The sequence below is a fragment of the Numida meleagris genome, chromosome 2 (genome assembly GCF_002078875.1).
Source record: "Numida meleagris isolate 19003 breed g44 Domestic line chromosome 2, NumMel1.0, whole genome shotgun sequence".
Taxonomy (NCBI): Eukaryota; Metazoa; Chordata; class Aves; order Galliformes; family Numididae; genus Numida; species Numida meleagris.
The window spans coordinates 29502096-29519219 of NC_034410.1; the positions used below are offsets into that span (position 1 = coordinate 29502096).

General features: G+C 43.9%; 1 protein-coding gene across 1 annotated transcript; it reads right to left on the minus strand.

The window, feature by feature from the left end:
* Positions 14467–15018, minus strand: FERD3L (Fer3 like bHLH transcription factor). The gene has a single exon (XM_021385780.1). It carries the CDS (start codon positions 15016–15018, stop codon positions 14467–14469), a length of 552 nt encoding a protein of 183 aa, XP_021241455.1.

Here is a 17124-nt window from a genome sequence, read left to right on the forward strand (position 1 = left end):
TTCCTCCCTTCCTCCCTTCCTCCCTTCCTCCCTTCCTCCCTTCCTCCCTTCCTCCCTTCCTCCCTTCCTCCCTTCCTTCCTTCCTCCCTTCCTCCCTTCCTCCCTTCCTCCCTTCCTCCCTTCCTCCCTTCCTCCCCTCCTCCCTTCCTCCCTTCCTCCCTTCCCCTCCTCCCTTCCTTCCAACTCAAACTGCAGTAAAAGCAAGCAGCAGTAGTTGGAAGAATCCACACGGTGCTGCCTGGGACCTGCACACTTCTGCGTGAGTGATCACTGCAGCAATTCGCATCATTTCATTCTAGGTTTTTGTTTTATCTTGGGCTCACCAGCTGTGCCGTGAAGCAAAGGAAACTGAGCCCATGCTGCAAACTGTGCTTAGTTCAGGCTGACTGCTTCTAGGCTGCCAGTGGGAGCACACCTGGATTCTCCAAAAGCCACTAAGGCAGCCCTGCAGGCTGCTCTGCAGCACGGAGTGAAGAATACTTGTCCTGCTCTCTGCTATGTGGAGGCATGGTGGGGGAGGGCACTCATCTGGCTCCTCAGGCAGCTCTCAGCCCTTCTTCATTCTTTGGAGACAGCAAGCAAAGCTACAGGCAACCACAGAGACTTTCCAGGGCCTTTCTATGTCAACACACATCCATTTGTACGGCCTTTCTGCATCTTAGCCCCAGAAGATGTGTGTGTAGTATCTAGCCCTTCACAGAGTGCTGTCAGGACAGAAAAAAATCTGGTGTACTGATACCAGTACAGCACAGCTATAATGAGCACCCCGATTACAGCTGGATGTGTAAACACAAAGCTACATAAATGCCAAGCTCCCAGGAAGATGAACTGAGGGATAACCTCAGCAGAGTGACACAATGAGCTGGGCTTTGACTCTCATTCTGATCTGAGTCATGTATCTCTGGAAGCAAAATCCGTGTGAGTGCGTGTAGGGAGGCACTTGGGAGAGTTTTCCCCACCAATGTCTTGGTCCCGGTGTAGGATCATTGGTTGCTGGGAAATCCTCAGGCTGGAACACGCAGGCCTCACTGCAGCCAGCGAGCCTCCCTGCTTTCAAGGGGAGTGGGCTGCCAGTGTGGTTCTTCCTTCCAAGCTGAAGAATGAATGGAAGCTCTCAATTCATCTGCCTGTTTGTAAGTCATCAGGAAAGTTTAAGAACTTATGTGTGCATAGCTTAAGAACTATGCATGGTGGTTACAAGTACAAAGTTGCCCATCAGTGTGTTATTCTGCACACAGACAAATTACAGCCGAGTTGCAGCAGGCTGCTCAGTGTTACCCATATGGCACACGCACACGCTGTAATTTAGCTCGGGAAGGCTGTGCGTGGTGGTAATGTACTGAGTTCTCTCACTGGTGAGGATTTCTTGGGATATTCAGCAATGCAATCACGACATTATCTGCGTGCTCAGAGACAGGCTGCCTGGCTGAGGATGTGCACTTCCAGCTGCATCTTTCAGGCGAAATTCAAAGCCGGCTGAAGTCAGTTGAAGTTTCTCCACTAATTTCAGTGGGCTAGGGTTTTAATTCCTACAGATGCTCGGTGACAGCCTCCTTTCTCATTTTCCTCTCTTCCCGTTGACTGCAGCCGGCTCAGAGCCGCCGGACCCGGGGCCGGGAAGCCCAGCCGGGCTGTGCGGCCGGCGGCCGCCGGAGGGCACGATTCCCCTCCGGGCCGGGCCGGGGGCAGCGCTCGGGGCCGCGGCTGTTCCAGCGGAGCCTCACCGCGGGGAGATGCTGCCCGCCCGCTCGGGGCTGGTTGGAAGCAGATTGCAGAGATGCCGCTTCAGGTAATCCCGAGTGCTGCTTCTCTCTCTCACTGCGGGGTCGCGGGGCCAGCTTACGGGGCCCCGCGGACACACGGACGCTTCTCACAGGTGTGCTTTCACCCTAAGCTTTGTAAGAACGAGAAGATAACTCGTGAATGATTCAGTGAAGCAGTTTCATCGCCAAAATGACTGCAGTGATTTTTCTTAAGACATTTCCTTTTCTTTTAAGCTCGACTTTGTAGTTGCGATGTAGTTGTTCAGTGAAAGGTCCCGAAGTCCTACTGACACGGGGAGGTGATAGGAGCCGTTTGATTCCCTTCCCTGCATGGCAGTCCCGTGCTCGCAGCCCACGTAGCCTCCCCAGCCCCGCTCCCCATCTCTCCTCCAGCACGGGGCTGCGCGGGCGGCAGAGAGCGCTGAGCTGTGCCCCGCTCCGCTGTGCTGCGCTCTGCCCCGGCATCGCCTCACTGCGAGGCCGGGGGAAGCCTCTGCCCCGTCAGCAAGCAAGCACCGCCATACAGGAGACAGTTGCCTCCATGTATCTATCACATCTTTCAGTTATATAACACTTTGTTCAGCTCCAGAAATAATTCATGGCAGCGGAAGAAGGGCCTGGAGGTGAGAGTGAGCACCTTGTGGAAGCTTGAGCGGTACCTTCTCCTTCACCACAGAGAAGACCAGTCCGTCCCATCATAAAAGATCTACAGATATGATGCTGTGGTGGGGCTCTGCACCTAATTATGGCCCTGGGTCTTGTTTACGTGGTTTCATGTCTAAATCTGAAAAGACTGCTTAGTAAAACAAGCTTATCTACACTCCAGGGGATAGACATTATTTATATTAATAATGGAGTTTATTTGTTATTTCAACTCCTTTGATTTTTTTAAAGTTTTGTTTTTCCATCTCTCCCATCTTTCCTGAACTTTGTAAATCTTCTCTCTCTGTCTCTCTCTCTTCTTTCTTTCTTTTTTCTTTTTTCTTTTTTTTTCTTTTTTCTTTTTTATTCTTCCTGCTCCTACACATCACTCAAATCTATATCTTCAATCTTTTAGTACATTTGACCCATGGAAGCTCCATAAAACTTCAGGTCTTTTAGCCACAAACTCTGTTTTTCCAACCAAGGTGAGGGAGAGCTTACCCTGGGCACTGGTGATGAATGGACAAGGCATTTCATTAAGAATCCTTCCTAGGGGTGGGCTCAAACTCTTTTTGCAGCTCATACAATTCAAACTAAATCCTGGAGTCAGAATTTCAGTATAGAAGCAAGCTCTTCCACTCTTAGTCCTGTCTGAATCCTTGGGAAAGATTCCCTGTACTCCATATTTAATGTGGTGTGCTTTAGACTTACAGTTGTTTTTGGAATCTCAGGGAAGAAGATGAAGAAAAAGGTCATGTAAGAAATTACTGTGACTCAGGCGACCCCACAGGAATTCACCAGACAGTAGTAGGCTCTCCCTTACCTCTGAAACAAACAGCAAGGCCTGGTGTGACACAGGGAATGGGTTTGGAAGGTCATCCTAACATACACATCTGCTCTTCTAAGCAAATGGAAATTATTATTTTTATGATTGGTAGTCTGATTGAATACCAGATCTGAAAGTTGGAACCCATCCACCTCCTCCTCCTCTCTCTATCTGAGACCACACAGGACTGAGTGTAACTGCACGGGAGAGGAAATCCTGGATGGAAATGCTCACAGAAGTGAGCATCCATCTTATTCTTCCAGATTCTAAGGGCATCCAGCTAGAACTTGAGGGATTTCTGAGAAAACAGGGGTTTATTTTCATCTCTGTCAAGTATTTACTTTCTAAGAAGGCAACAAGGGTGGAATCAAAGTCTACATATCTCTTTCTAAGTGGGAAGGTTATATTTATTTTGTGCTATGAGCTATCTGCTATGATACTTAAAGATCTACTGTACACCTTGAACAAGATTTTCAGCCCCAATCTCATTAGCCTGTTTCTACAAAACAGGACAATGATTTGTCAGGGTGCCATACTTCCTATTTGTTCATAGGTCCATTGGTTTTAATTACTGACCAAATCATATAGTAGTTCACACAAAGAAGATGCTCTAGATAATAAATATTGGTTACCAAATTTATAGGGAAAATTACTGGGAGAGTCAGTGGTTTATTAAAATAGGAATGTAAATTAGTGCTCACACACTGCTCATATGTATGTATGCATGTGCCTATATGTACTCTGACCACCAGAAAAGCATCTGGATATCTATCTATGCTGTACTGTAAAATACTATACTGCTTCTTCTTCTGCTTCTGCCTTGAAGAATATCTATAGCAAACATTCTCATGCCAAAGTATGCTATCTGGCCTTGCAGCACTAAAAATAGTTAACCTCACAAGCAAAAAAATATTAGTTTCTCCTTTTAGAATATTTTTGCTTGCATTCATTTAGGACTTACTCCAGAACTCTTTGATGTCAAAGGGAGTGTTTCAGTGGACTTTAGATCATGCCCTAAAACGGGTCAATTAAACTTTAAATAGAATAAAAGTGAAAGCAGGTCCAGACTGAGATTATTGTTGAATAAAAAGAAATGCAGCCTGCATTTGGGTTTAAATGTCCATCATTGTTCTTCAATATTCAACTAAATTTTTGGATTTTTTAATAATAATAATAATCTTTTGCTTGAAAATTGCAATCTTTTTTTCAGTCTTCCAAGCATACATATTTTGCTGCATGATAGAAATGTTCTTAAAGCATGTTGACCTTGTAAGTGCAAAGATGTTTTATCTCAGTGGTATGCATATGTACCAGACCCTATACAGTAAGACGTGCCCCAGATTCTCAAAGTCACAGCAAAAGCTTCATTCCAAAATATTATCCCAACTCTAAAATATGTCCAGGTTTAGTTCTCTATTCATTCTGAGTCAATTTATGAAATTTTCTAACGTTCAATATAATGTTATTGTTTGCTGTGACACACTTTGCAAACAGGCTAATGTAGATCTTGGTGACAGCAGATGTTGAGATAAATTTAAAGGCAGAGGATATGCAAGGAATATAGCAAGGGCTATATTACTTACAAGTGGTATTTTAAACTTCAACTGGTAATCTTTTTCTCTACAGTATTTAGTATTAAGCAGCAAACTTAAACAAAAGGAAGAAGAATCTAAAGTAAACCTAAAGTAAAACAAGTAAGTAAAAAAGTAAAGTAGCCTCACAGTTTTTACTGAACTTCTTCCCTTCAGTCATTATATCCAATGTTTGAGTAGTCTGAATGATGTAAGACTCCAGCAATCTTTTGCTGAATGGGGATTACTTAATGCATGACAGTAAAATGGTCGTCATTCCTTTCAAAAAGATAGAAATTTGATCAATAGTATTGCAATGGCATACAGCCATATGCTATCTACAGTGACAGTCATGATCTATTTTAGTTATCCCCAAAAGGCCTTCAACATAGCTATTATCAGCCAGCATGTTAAACTTTTGGTCAGTGGAAATCTGTTAGTGTCTTGAAAAGACATGCTATGTTGTCTTCTGGCCAGATTCCATCACGGGTAACTACAGCTTTATCTATATTCAATGTATGTAATTGAGTAGCTGTGGTATGGCACACTGTCATTTGGCTTAATTTCAATCAGCCAAGATAATTCTTTGCATTTTCATCTTGCTGTACAAAGTGAAACAGCTGCCACATTCTTCTTCTTGAAGATGCATCCCAGAATGTGTTGTCTCTTTTTAGATGACAACATAGCCTCCAATTTGGCAGGTAAAATTTAGCAACACCAAATCCTTCCATCTGTGCTTTCATGTTGTTAGTTCATTGCAGGAACTAATGGACTGGTATAGACGTCAAACTATCTGATTTGTTAGTGTAGCTGGCAGGTTAACTGTCTAAGTCTTCCCACTTCTGCACACTGTGGGTAGTAATTTCCATCCAAAAAGAAAGAAGAAAAATATCCATGTTTAAAGATTAGATATACCACTGGGAAATGAAGTTCTTATTGTTAAGTCAGACCCATGGTGAAAGGAGGAGGTATTTAATAAATGCTCACATTAAGAGTATGGGACCAACACAAAAGCACATAGATAGTGGGGAAGAAGCTGATACAGTCACTCAGCTATCACTACAGAAACAGCTCTTCATATTCACAATGATGTAGCATAGGTCAGAAGCAAACTATACTGCCATGAAGAGATAGAAGATACATTTTCGCTCCTTGCAGTTATTGAATATGTTGTATTTCTTCATACATATCACTCCTAGACAGTTCAATGAGAGAAGGAAAAAAAACAAACAAACAAAACCCGATTTCCATCTCTCCTTACTTCCCAGAAGTTGGCAAAATATTATACAACATAAAGTCATTATTAAACTGCTTAAAAGCATTTGAAAATGGTATATGAAATCCACAGTAGATTAGATGCTACTGTAAGGGCACCAAAAACAAAGTAAAAGAATTAGTGGCCCATTAGTAACACCCATGGTGTGTCAGATGGCGCACAACATAACAACACTCCATCTGCAATACACATACAGGACAGTAGTACCATACAGGTAGCAGTAGCATTATGCATAGAGTGGGAGAAACCATAGTAAATATAACTTGTATTTTCCCTAGATTTTGACTGACCAGGAAATCTCTGTGGTGCTGCCAGCAGTTCCACCTCTGCAAGGCAAGTATTACCATTCTCCATGAAGACTTCCTGGCATTCGAAAATGTGTTATTGAATGCTTTCAGCAGAAGAAAGTCTTCCGGCAGAAAGCCTCCTCTTTTCTCCCCTAAGGTCATTCTGCATCTTTGGGGTTATATTGAGTGTTTGTGTGGTGCAGAAGAATTTCAGAAACCCTCCCAATAAATAATACTAATGATCCGTAACTTCAGGAGAGGTACGGTTTGGAAGGGGAAGTTGGGTTGAAAGACATGTCATTATAACGCTTCACGTTCTGCACCATTCTCAGATATGTGGTATGTCTTCTCAGCTTGGAGGCAAAGACCCCTGACCCTATCCTCCAAAATCCTCTCCAGTCAAAGACTTGGCTTACATACTGTATTCATCAAAGGGTTTGAACAGCAGGACACTGAAAATTCATGCTTTTACTGCTTTCAGAGAATATGTGGAATTTCTATTTTGGGGAAAATATGCTCACATATTTAAAATATGACAAATACCATATGCTCACATCATAGCTTTGGCAACACTCATTTCTCTCCATGGGCAGACTTCATGCTGTTAACATCACAAAAATCTCAGAGTATAATGTGGTTCAGCCTGTAGGTATGGCATTTATGATTTGAGAGGGGATGCTGTAATCTTTCAATTCCCGGATGTGTGGAAAATGTAACTGTGAGAATTGACTTAAGCTATTGTGAACCGAAGTACGGTTGACAGAGTAAAGTAATGGACATCTGCATGTCTCCAAATTTATTGCCTTGAGTCTGGTAAAGGTGTTTTCAGCAACAGGACTTGAACTGTCTATTCTATCTTACCAGGTCTCAGTTTCCTATTTCAGCACAGTTATCAGAACTTTGGTGAAAGCTCCATTTGCTCATGATTAAAATTTGGGTTCTGTATGTCAAGGAGGTGGTACCTGATGAGAATGTAAACTATTCGTTTAATCATATTTGGCAACATTCAAGATATCTGGAAAGAAAAGTTAAACTGGCTCAGATGTAGTATGAAATGAATTCCACGCGTTTTCAAGGAAGGCAGGGTAAGATCTGAGATAGCATTTCATTTCACAGTCTCTTAATCACCTTTTTATTTCATTTATTTATTTATTTTGTCTGTGACTATTCTTCATCAACCTATAAACCCTCTTGCATCTGGTAGTTTTGCAGAACTATTTGAGTCAAGGATGCATCAGAGTTACTGTAGTTTTCTGGCATATAATTAGAATATGATTGAAAGATCTTTCTGTATATTCACTGAATTCTCTTTTCTTTCTGCTTTATATGTGATATAAAGAACAAAAATGTGAACTAATTAAAAGTGTAAGCACTCTTACATATCCCAGATTATATTCCCGAGTCCTAGATCTCTGAATCATTACTAAGTTATTTAAGAATAATTTTTAATATTATTTCTGCACTCCAAATATTTCCTGCCAACTCAATGAATTAATTACATACATTATTCTGAAAGACTTCATAGGAACTTAGATGGTCAAGATCAGGTCCAAGAGCACCTTGAAACATCTGAAATACTTCAGTATTTGGATAATTACATAAGTTTGGGGCCAACCCACGTTTCTCTTTGGAAAGTGTTTCCCCTGCATGGTTGCAGACAACAGATGGATCATATGATCTTTGCATTTGGAAAGATGGCATAATTCTGGCTGTCAGTTCCATGAAGGAGGCAGATTTCAGACCCTTGTTACAAAAATATGCAACAACACAGAGTGAACTCAATGGCAGAATGTGATCTCTGGCGCCAGCTTTCATAAAAAACACAGCACACTTGCAACTTGAAATCTGATGTGCTGTGGCTGGATTTAGCTCTACTGGGTTTTGCATTCATTTTTCAAATAAATGTGATTTAAAGGAGACTTTTTTTGTGTGTTTCAGGGGCTCCCTGTTCATGAGTAGAAAGAAGAGTAGAGCAGTGGAGAAGTGGAAGATGGATGTGAAGGGCTCCAAGCCTTTGAGTCTGGTGGAGATGTCAAGGCTTTGTTGGGTATTTCCATATAGTTGTAAAAGTTTGTTAGCATCTTCCGTGTTGAAACTTTACATTTCTAATCCTGCATTATATTTATTAAAGTTGAGAGTTTTTTGCAGCTGTCATTTTCTCTAGATGCACTGCTTGGACCCTTGAGATTCAATATCTCTTCTCACTTTACTCAGTGACACTTTTGCACCCAGATGTCCAGGGTTGTGAAGAAATCTCAGGACACTGTAAAATGCACTACAGATTTCCAGAAATATCGAATGTGAGCAGTAAGAGCATCATGATCACTGCTCCCAGATGAATAGAATACGGTTACCATAGCTGAAGATCTTCATTTCACCATCAGGGATCAAAATAATGGCTGTGGCTTCAGTTCACAGCTTTTCATACCCCTAGTTTCACCAGTGACCTATGAAAAAAGCAGAACCTTGCTGTATCTCATCTTGATCATATGAAAAGTGAATGATCCCACATATCTGCTTGTTTTCTAACCCCTTCATTAACCAACCTTTTATGCAGATTGAAGAGATCTATTCCACAGGAATGCGAGATGTTCAAGCAGTGATGACATTTGTTGTGGAATAGTTATTGCTGTATCCTTTGTGGCATATTTACCACTCTTTCTTCTGATAACAGCATTTCAATGGTAAGAATTCATTAGAAATGCTGAGGAATTTATAATATGTAAACAATATTGGAAAAAAAAAAGAAAACATCTGAGTTAACTTCTCCTCCTTCTATGAGTTTATTTATTTATGGTGAAGTCCCTTCTCACACAGATTTCTTCTTTGCTTTGTAGAAAATAATAAAATGCTCTGCCCCCACTTAATCCTCTGTAAGGCTTGGAGTAAGACAAGATGAAACTGGAAATAACATGGATAATTATTATTTCCTGCTGAAGAGAGACAGTTAAGTCATCTGAGGCTTTTTTTGTTTAGTTTTTTAAATTGTCAGACAGAAAAGTGAAAACTTAAATGGGCCTAGCATCTGAGTGTCCTCAGTCACCATGGTTTGATATAGAACTCCGTGTAACAATTAGCAACCCTATCTTTCTACACTAAATAATTCTGCATGGGAACCATTCAAACTGGTGTGGGAGGAGATGCAGTGAGCCCCGGCTATGGCACTGAAGTCCTTGCGAGCAGTGTAAGCCCCACTAAGGCAATGTAATGCATACAGAGATTTGATTACATTGCAGTCCTTACAAGTGTGGATTCATGCAGAAACTGATACTACACCACTCAAAAGTAATGATTATAGGATGGCTCCCTTACTTTGTATTCTTTGAGGGAACAGGAATTTCAAGTGTGTAGGAACCACGGAACTGGTTATTTCATGGAATGGTAGACGTAAAAAATTGTAGAGGCCTAATATTTAGTGCCAACCAGATCAAAAGTTACCCCTGAATCTGGGATAGAAAAGGTAAAAAGTTGAATCTGAATTAAATGAAAATAAATTCTTAAACAATACCTGAGCTGCAATAGTTAAGTGGCTAGATTTTTAGGGCAATTCAGTTGAGTATCTTTATTCAGTTCTTCCTGGTTTTACTACTGTGATGAATACTCATTTCAATGTCTGAAACAAACTTGCTTTTTCAGAATAAATCTTAAGAGAAAATACTCTGAATTGATCATAAACTTTACTGTAATACAAAAAGGTTTTAATTGATATACCTATCTGCCCTTATTAATTGTTCTGTTCTGTGTGTAGTAGGAGAAACATGGCTGTCATTGTTGCAGACTGGTAATATTCAAGCGTGGTAAAAACAACAAAGTTTTAAGAAAATAGGGTTTCAGTATGCACAGCAGTTACATTTGAAGTATTAGTATCTCAGTTACTTTTAATTAAAAGAAAATTCAAAGGGTTCAAATTCATTGAAAAGACCAAAGGAGCTGCACAGAAAATCTCTTTGAGAAGAACTACTGTTCTGAAGAAGAATAAAAATAAATCAAAAATCCTTTTCCATCCTTTTTGCTTAGAACACCCATGACTTCAAAAACTGATTTATTTTAAAGTTTGTAAAAGAAAAGAAGTGTTGTTGGAACAAGGCTTCACTTATCAAGTTTCATTCTGGAGGGAGTTTTTATAGCTGAGTTAGAAACCCTCTACACTCAAGTGTTTATAATGGAAACGCTGACCAATGTGATAATAAACACCAATCATGGGGCTGTAGTAGCTGGTCAGAATGTAGATGCAGGAGTTTGCGGTGCTATCATAATATTTTGTTCTGTTTCCAGCATTAATTTGCTTAAAACTCCTTTCAGGTTGAGCAGATGTAAAGCAAGCTCAGACTGACTATATATTGCAAAATCATTTGATTATTTATACTTCTCTTAGAAAGCTTGGAAATGTCTCTCAAACATGATTTCATTTAGACTTATTCTTTGGTTTACGTGTCTGAATGCTAATCGTAACACGATAGCTACAAGGGAACCCAACTCTCTACCAAAAGGCGGCCTTCAGCAGGCAAAAAGAGTATAAACAAACCCATCTCGGAAGAGTATCTAAAAATGGGCTATGATCAAACTCTTTTGGGGCTTTAAAAAACCCCTCATTATCTTTTCCCAGAAGTAATTGACGCTGTCAGGTTTTGTTCTTGATGCGGTGATAATGGCATGGTTCTTCAGGCAGTCCAAGAGCTGTGATTGGCCCCAACGTTGGTGGCAGCAGTGTTTTTGAGCAAGGCGAAGTCCTGGAAATACAGTGGGTGAAATCCTACCCTTACTGAAGTCAGCAGCAGCTCTGCATTCACTGCATTAGGGCCAGGATTTTGCTGGCTTCACAAGCCTGACATGCTATTTTTCACCCTGTGACTCCACAGACTATGAGTAAGACTCCACTGACCTTGGAGTAAGAGGATGCTGAGAAGAGAATGGACCCCATAATCCTGTTTTTTCAATGAGGTGGGGTCATGTGCTAACAAGAAGGCTTTTTGCATTTTTTCCAAAATGTGTTTAAATTCTCAGCAGATTGAGCTTCCAGGACTCAAGGTTGGACTAAATGATCTCAGCAGCCTTTTCCAACCTAAAAGATTCTATTATTCTATGATTTCAGCACATCCACATGGGCAAGCAGATGAGTCTGCATAGAATCATAGAATCATAGAATCATGGAATCATGGAATCATGGAATCATAGAATCATAGAATCATGGAATCATGGAATCATGGAATCATAGAATCATAGAATCATAGAATCGTAGAATTGCTCAGGTTGGAAAAGACCTTCAAGCATCAAGTCCAACCACAACCTAACCATACTACCCTAACTCTAATGACTTGCTGCTAAATCATGTCCCTGCGCACCACATCCAAATGGTTTTTAAACACATTCAGGGATGGTGACTCAGCCACCTCCCTGGGGAGCCTGTTCCAGTGCTTAAAAACCCTTTCTGGAAAGAAGTTTTTCCTGATATCCAAACTAAACCTCTCCTGGCGCAACTTGAGGCCATTTCCCCTTCTCCTGTCACCTGTCACCAGTGAGAAGAGACCAGTCTCGCTCCCACTACAATCACCTCTCAGATATTTGAAGAGAGTAATAAGGTCTTCCCTCATCCTCCTCTTCTCCAGACTAAGCAGCCCCAGTTGGGGGGGCTCCCCGCATGCTTCAATGAGCATAAGAGTATGCTTTAGTTGTAGCAGAGGTTCATTCAGGAAAAAATACACCAAGAATCCTATTTTGTTAAATCTTTGCTCACTTTGGATAGTCACAAAGCAAAAAATGAAAGTCCTTCGTCAGTTTCCCAGCCTCTATGAATCAGTATGAAGCCAAGAGGCTCCTCTGAAGTCTGTAACTAACATGAAATGTGTCTTTGTCCTGTATGCATATTCTCTTCTTTGGCTTGTACTGTGAATGCACTTTTAAATTCAAACATTATTTTTAGAATTGGTGACTCTTATAAGAATGGTACCACTGTCCGTCATTATTGCTATGAAGTATCTGGTAATCTGTTTGAAATAAGCATTCATGCGGCAGGGTCCAGATTTTGATTTGTATTTAAAAATAAAATATAACAATTTATTTTTACTTTTCTCTAGTCCTTAACATGTATGTTAAGTACATTTTAACATACATGGAAACATAGTATGGAAAAGCCTGAATGCATTCCAATGTTTTGTTATTAAACCAAGAAAAGAAAAACAGCAATTTTTGAATGATCTGTTGCAGACTTGTTTACATTGTGAATCTTCTAATTTAAGGCTCTGTGTGCTACAAAGTTCTAATTTTATCCAGTGCAAGAAAAAGTATGGAAGGATATATAATCATGCTGTGAAAATTGTGGCTGTATGGAGATGACAAATAGTGTTAAGAAGTGAATATTGAACTACACATTTATTATCCCTGAATAATTTGCTTTCATATATTTTTTTTCTTTTTTTTTTTTGCTTGATACAGCCGTAACAATAAAATGCTCCTGGGTCATGTGAACAGTCATTGATTTTGGAACATTGCTCGTTCTTTGTTCCTTTTTTCATTTTATACTTACAAAAAAAAAAAAATCCTGACGAGGTGAAACACCCCTGTTTCTAGCGAGGCTTCATCTGCATTAACCATCCAGCTGGCTCTTGGAAAAAAAGCATCGTAACAACCCGAAAACAGATGCAGCGTATGAAGTCAGGGAGGTCAACTAAAACAAGTGGAAAAGGATCCGGAGAAACAAGATAGAAGAGAAAGAATACTTCATTATTAAAACAAGTTATTGTGACGGTAATACTAAAGCGAATGGTAAAAGAAAAAGAAGAACCATCACAAGAGTTGACAAAAGCATGAGAAAAGAAATCGAAGAGCTGTGAGGGTGGGATTTAGATTTTAGCCGTAGCGGTCTGAATCCCGAGAAAATCTCGATTTCTCTAGCATCACGACAACTTCATGTAGTGGAAGTAAAAGCTGTCCTGAAGGCAGCAGCAGGCTGCCCTGCTCGAGACAGCTGCTGCGCGCCCGCTGCGTGCTGCCCGAGGCTACGGGTTGCTGGTTGCGGGCGGGCGGCTGCAGGAGCAGGGAGGGATCCTGTGAACCGCTCCTGCCCCGGGAAAAGGGGCAACGGGAGGAGCCGGCAGCACTCAGGATTTGGCAAAATAATGCTAAAAGACCGACCCCCGCTCCAGGCCCGAGGAAGGGGAGCCGCCAACCCCTCCGAGTAGGCGGCGGACCCCCAGTTCCTTCCCCATTCCCGGGGCATAGCCGGCCTGGGCTTCCCTCCTCCACCCGCTCCGTCTTTTCAAAGTGTGCTTTTTTTTTTTTTTTTCCTCATCTCGCAGCAATGAAACGAGGAAGAAAAACCAACCAACCAACCAGCCAACCAAAAATACACCTGACAAACAGCGAGGGGAAAGACTGAGTGGCAGCCTCAAAATCAAAGCCCAAACGCCTGCGCGTTTTCTCTCTCCGGCGGGTGGAAACAGCAACCCCCTGGCGCCGCAGCTGAAGGGGTGTCCCGGTCCCGGTCTCCGCCGCTCCCCGCCCGCACCACACCGCAGCCGGGCCCCGCTCCGGCAGCCCCGGGTCAGTGCTAGCGGCGGCATTGGCTGCCAACAGGCAAGGGCAGAACTCGTCCTGGGAGAAAATGGTGGCAACAGGCAGGTCCGCCTAGAGGTTCAATTTAACTTGCCTTGTGACACGCAGCTTGGACTTGTCAAGATGGATTTCAGAGAAAAAGGGAGTACTCTTTTTATTAAAAAAAAGAAAACAGAACAGCAGATTTTTTTTTTTCCTAGCCCCTAACAGGCAGCTGGGCCGGCAACTGAATCCCCTCGAAAGCCAATTCTCTGACAGCACCACCTCTGCTGCCCTGCCCGATCTGTTCTCGAAGGCAACAAATTGCAAAATACTAAAGCAAGCAGTCAAAGAAACAACCAAAAGGCCCCAGATTTTTTTTTTCCCACTTCCTTTACAAAAGCGATATATATTAACAAATCTACATACACGGAACCTCTCTATCTCCCCTTTCCCTTCGCACCCCCCTCGCTTTGAGTCCCACGCCTGCACGGTCCCGGCTGCGGGGCGAGGAGCCCGAGTTTAAGGGCGGTGCCCGGCCCCAGCCCCGTCCCGCCGGGCCTCGCTGCCCCTAGCTCGCTTCCTGCCTGCTGCAGCCATTCAGGAGCTCGGTCATGAAGGAGATGTACACTATGGCCAGGCGCAAGGTCTCTATCCGGGAGAGCCGCTTCTCGTAGGCGAAGGTGGGCACCTTCTTTCTCAGCTGGTCGAACGCCTCGTTGAGGTTGAACATCCTTTTCCTCTCCCGGATGTTGGCTGCCTGGCGCTGGGCGTAGGTGATAACCCGCTTTCTCCTGGGTCTATCCAGTAGGGAAGAGCTCCGCATCCTCTCCTCTTCCTCCTCTTCTTCCTCGTCTTCGGGATCCCCGTCTCCGAAGGCAGCAAGGGGCAGCCCCCGAGCCATCCCTTCCCGCAGCGACAGCGCTCTGTGCCCGAAGGGAGGCTCGGGGGTGAGCCCCAGGCTCGGCCCGGCCCGAGATGAGCTCTGGGGGGCTCCCAGGGAGATGTCGGCTACGAAGCCCAGCACCGAGGCGCCCAGCAGCCGCTCCGGGCGGGGTAGCGGCGGGGCTGTGCTGCGGAGCAGCTCCGGGCGCCGATGGGCCGGGAAAAGACCGGCTGACATCTTACTTCGGACAGGGCTTAATCGGGTCCCCCATCCCCAGCCTCTGCGGCGTTAATATTTATAACTCCCCGGATAACAGGATTAGCAGGACTAGAAAGAGCGGCTGTGAATTTTCCCTCCGTGATGCTGATGAGAGGAGACAGGCAGCCCCCTCGGGGACGCGTGGATGCTCCCGAGAGAGGAGTCCCCGGCGAGGCAATCCTGTCACAGCGATCAAGGACAGTTCCTTCTTGGCAAAGCCCTCGGCTCTTACCTGCTGAGCACTTTTGTCTCTTCTTATGCACCCGCAACCAAACGATTTTCAGGCTCTTTACAGCCCACAGCAGCAGAGCCGGGTCTCCCCCGGGCTCGCCTTCCTGCTTTCCGTCGGGATCTCTGAACCCTGAGAGCCAGCTGCACAATTGATGTCAGGCAAGTACGTGGATACTTTTAATGATGTCCTGAAGAGGGGACCTAAACGCAGAGGGTCACCGGGAAATGTTTACCCTGTATCCCAGCGCAATGAGATCTGAATGGCAGGACCTCCATTAGCCTAAGTAAGCATTGTAGGGGACCAGAAATTGCATTCCCTGTAGTAACTGTTGGAATCGTCCTCTCCATTCCCCCTAAATCCCTTCAGCTAGAGTTCAAACATCTGGGCAGGGTGGCAGCAGAAGGCTGCTTCGTAAAGCTCATTTCAGGCCATTTCTAAGCATTGCTTTGAACCCCCTTCCTCCTGGACGGCAGACGAGGATAAGGAGGTGCCACTCAGAGCAGCGGCTGCTTTCATCCGAAACTTCGGCAGAGCCAAAGTCAGAGGCGGTGCGTGGGGGAATCGACCTGGCCGTACGCACTGATAGCGGTGGATACGCGGTGCAAAATTGCGTGAAATGCACATTAACGCACCCGCAAGCACGACACCGCTAAATATCTTTCCTTGATCGAAGTTCCCTTGGGGGCGGAAGTTGGGAATCGTTTTGCTTTTGTCCTGGGAAGCTGGGAGAGGTGAGAGGTTTTGTCTTCACCCTCCCACACACATATTTACTTCTAAATAACTGTGGCCTTCGCGGTCTGGGACAGCCTTAGGCACACCCAGGTGGAATCGGGTCGATTTGTTTTGGCCCACGTGTCTGGGGGTGGCTGATGCCGTCATTCTCGTACTGCCTTCTTAAGCCCTAATCTTCGCCTTTGTCATGCATTGTTGCCACTCTCGCTTTAGGGCTAATTAGTTCCTAATTTCCAAGGGGATTTCAAAGCCCATCAGATGAAAGCAGACAGGTGGTGGCGGGAGAAGGATCAAGCCACGAGAATATCCTTCCGGTTTGCCTGCGGGACAGCAAACATTTCCGATGGCAGACTAGGATCTACCGTCGTTTACAAACCAAATATCCTTTCCCCTCCCGCTCTTTTTTCTCGTCTTGGTCAAGGTGGTGCGGTGACGACTCCCCTCATCTCCCTCCCGGCCCCGTGCGTGCTGCGCGGAGCGGTGCGGCTACATTGGACAGCTCCGGAGAGGCTCCGGCCACGGCGACACAGGTAACGCGTGGCCCCGCCCCGCCCTCTGTGCTCCGGAGACCAACACGGGGCTCTCCCCCTCGGTGGCACGGTCAGCATCACTGCTGCTGCGGCCATTGGTCGGAGGCGTGGTGTCTGCTGCAACGGTTTGATGTCATGCCTAGGCGTTAAGGAAGAAACAAGCAGCAGGAGGACAAAAGCTGTGGGTTTTCTAACCAAACAGAGCGCGATTCTTTGTTAAGGATTCATGAAAAACCTGGTGAATGAACTAGTAAGGCAAAAAGAAGCTGTAAGGCATCTGACAGGACAAGTGTTTACTAGAAAGCATCCAAAAGTAGCAGTAATTTGACGAGGTTCCATGGGAAAAAAATACATAAATATATATGATCGATCTGCAAAGGAATGTAACATATATGAGATTGTTTTAGTTGAGGTAGTAAGTGTTTTGTTTAAAGATATAAAGTAAGGGCATATGCTCACAGAAGTGTGTGACAATAGAGTGCAAGCACATTATGGAAGTACAAATACTGTAGACAATGAAACAAGTAAAGGGAGAAATGTGAAATTGTCAGCTTTGTGTCAACCTTCATGCAAATTTCTTGGTGTGTGACA

What these genes read in the sequence shown, in the direction of transcription:
- FERD3L (XM_021385780.1), bottom strand. Translation starts at nt 15,018, where the DNA reads ATGTCAGCCGGTCTTTTCCCGGCCCATCGGCGCCCGGAGCTGCTCCGC.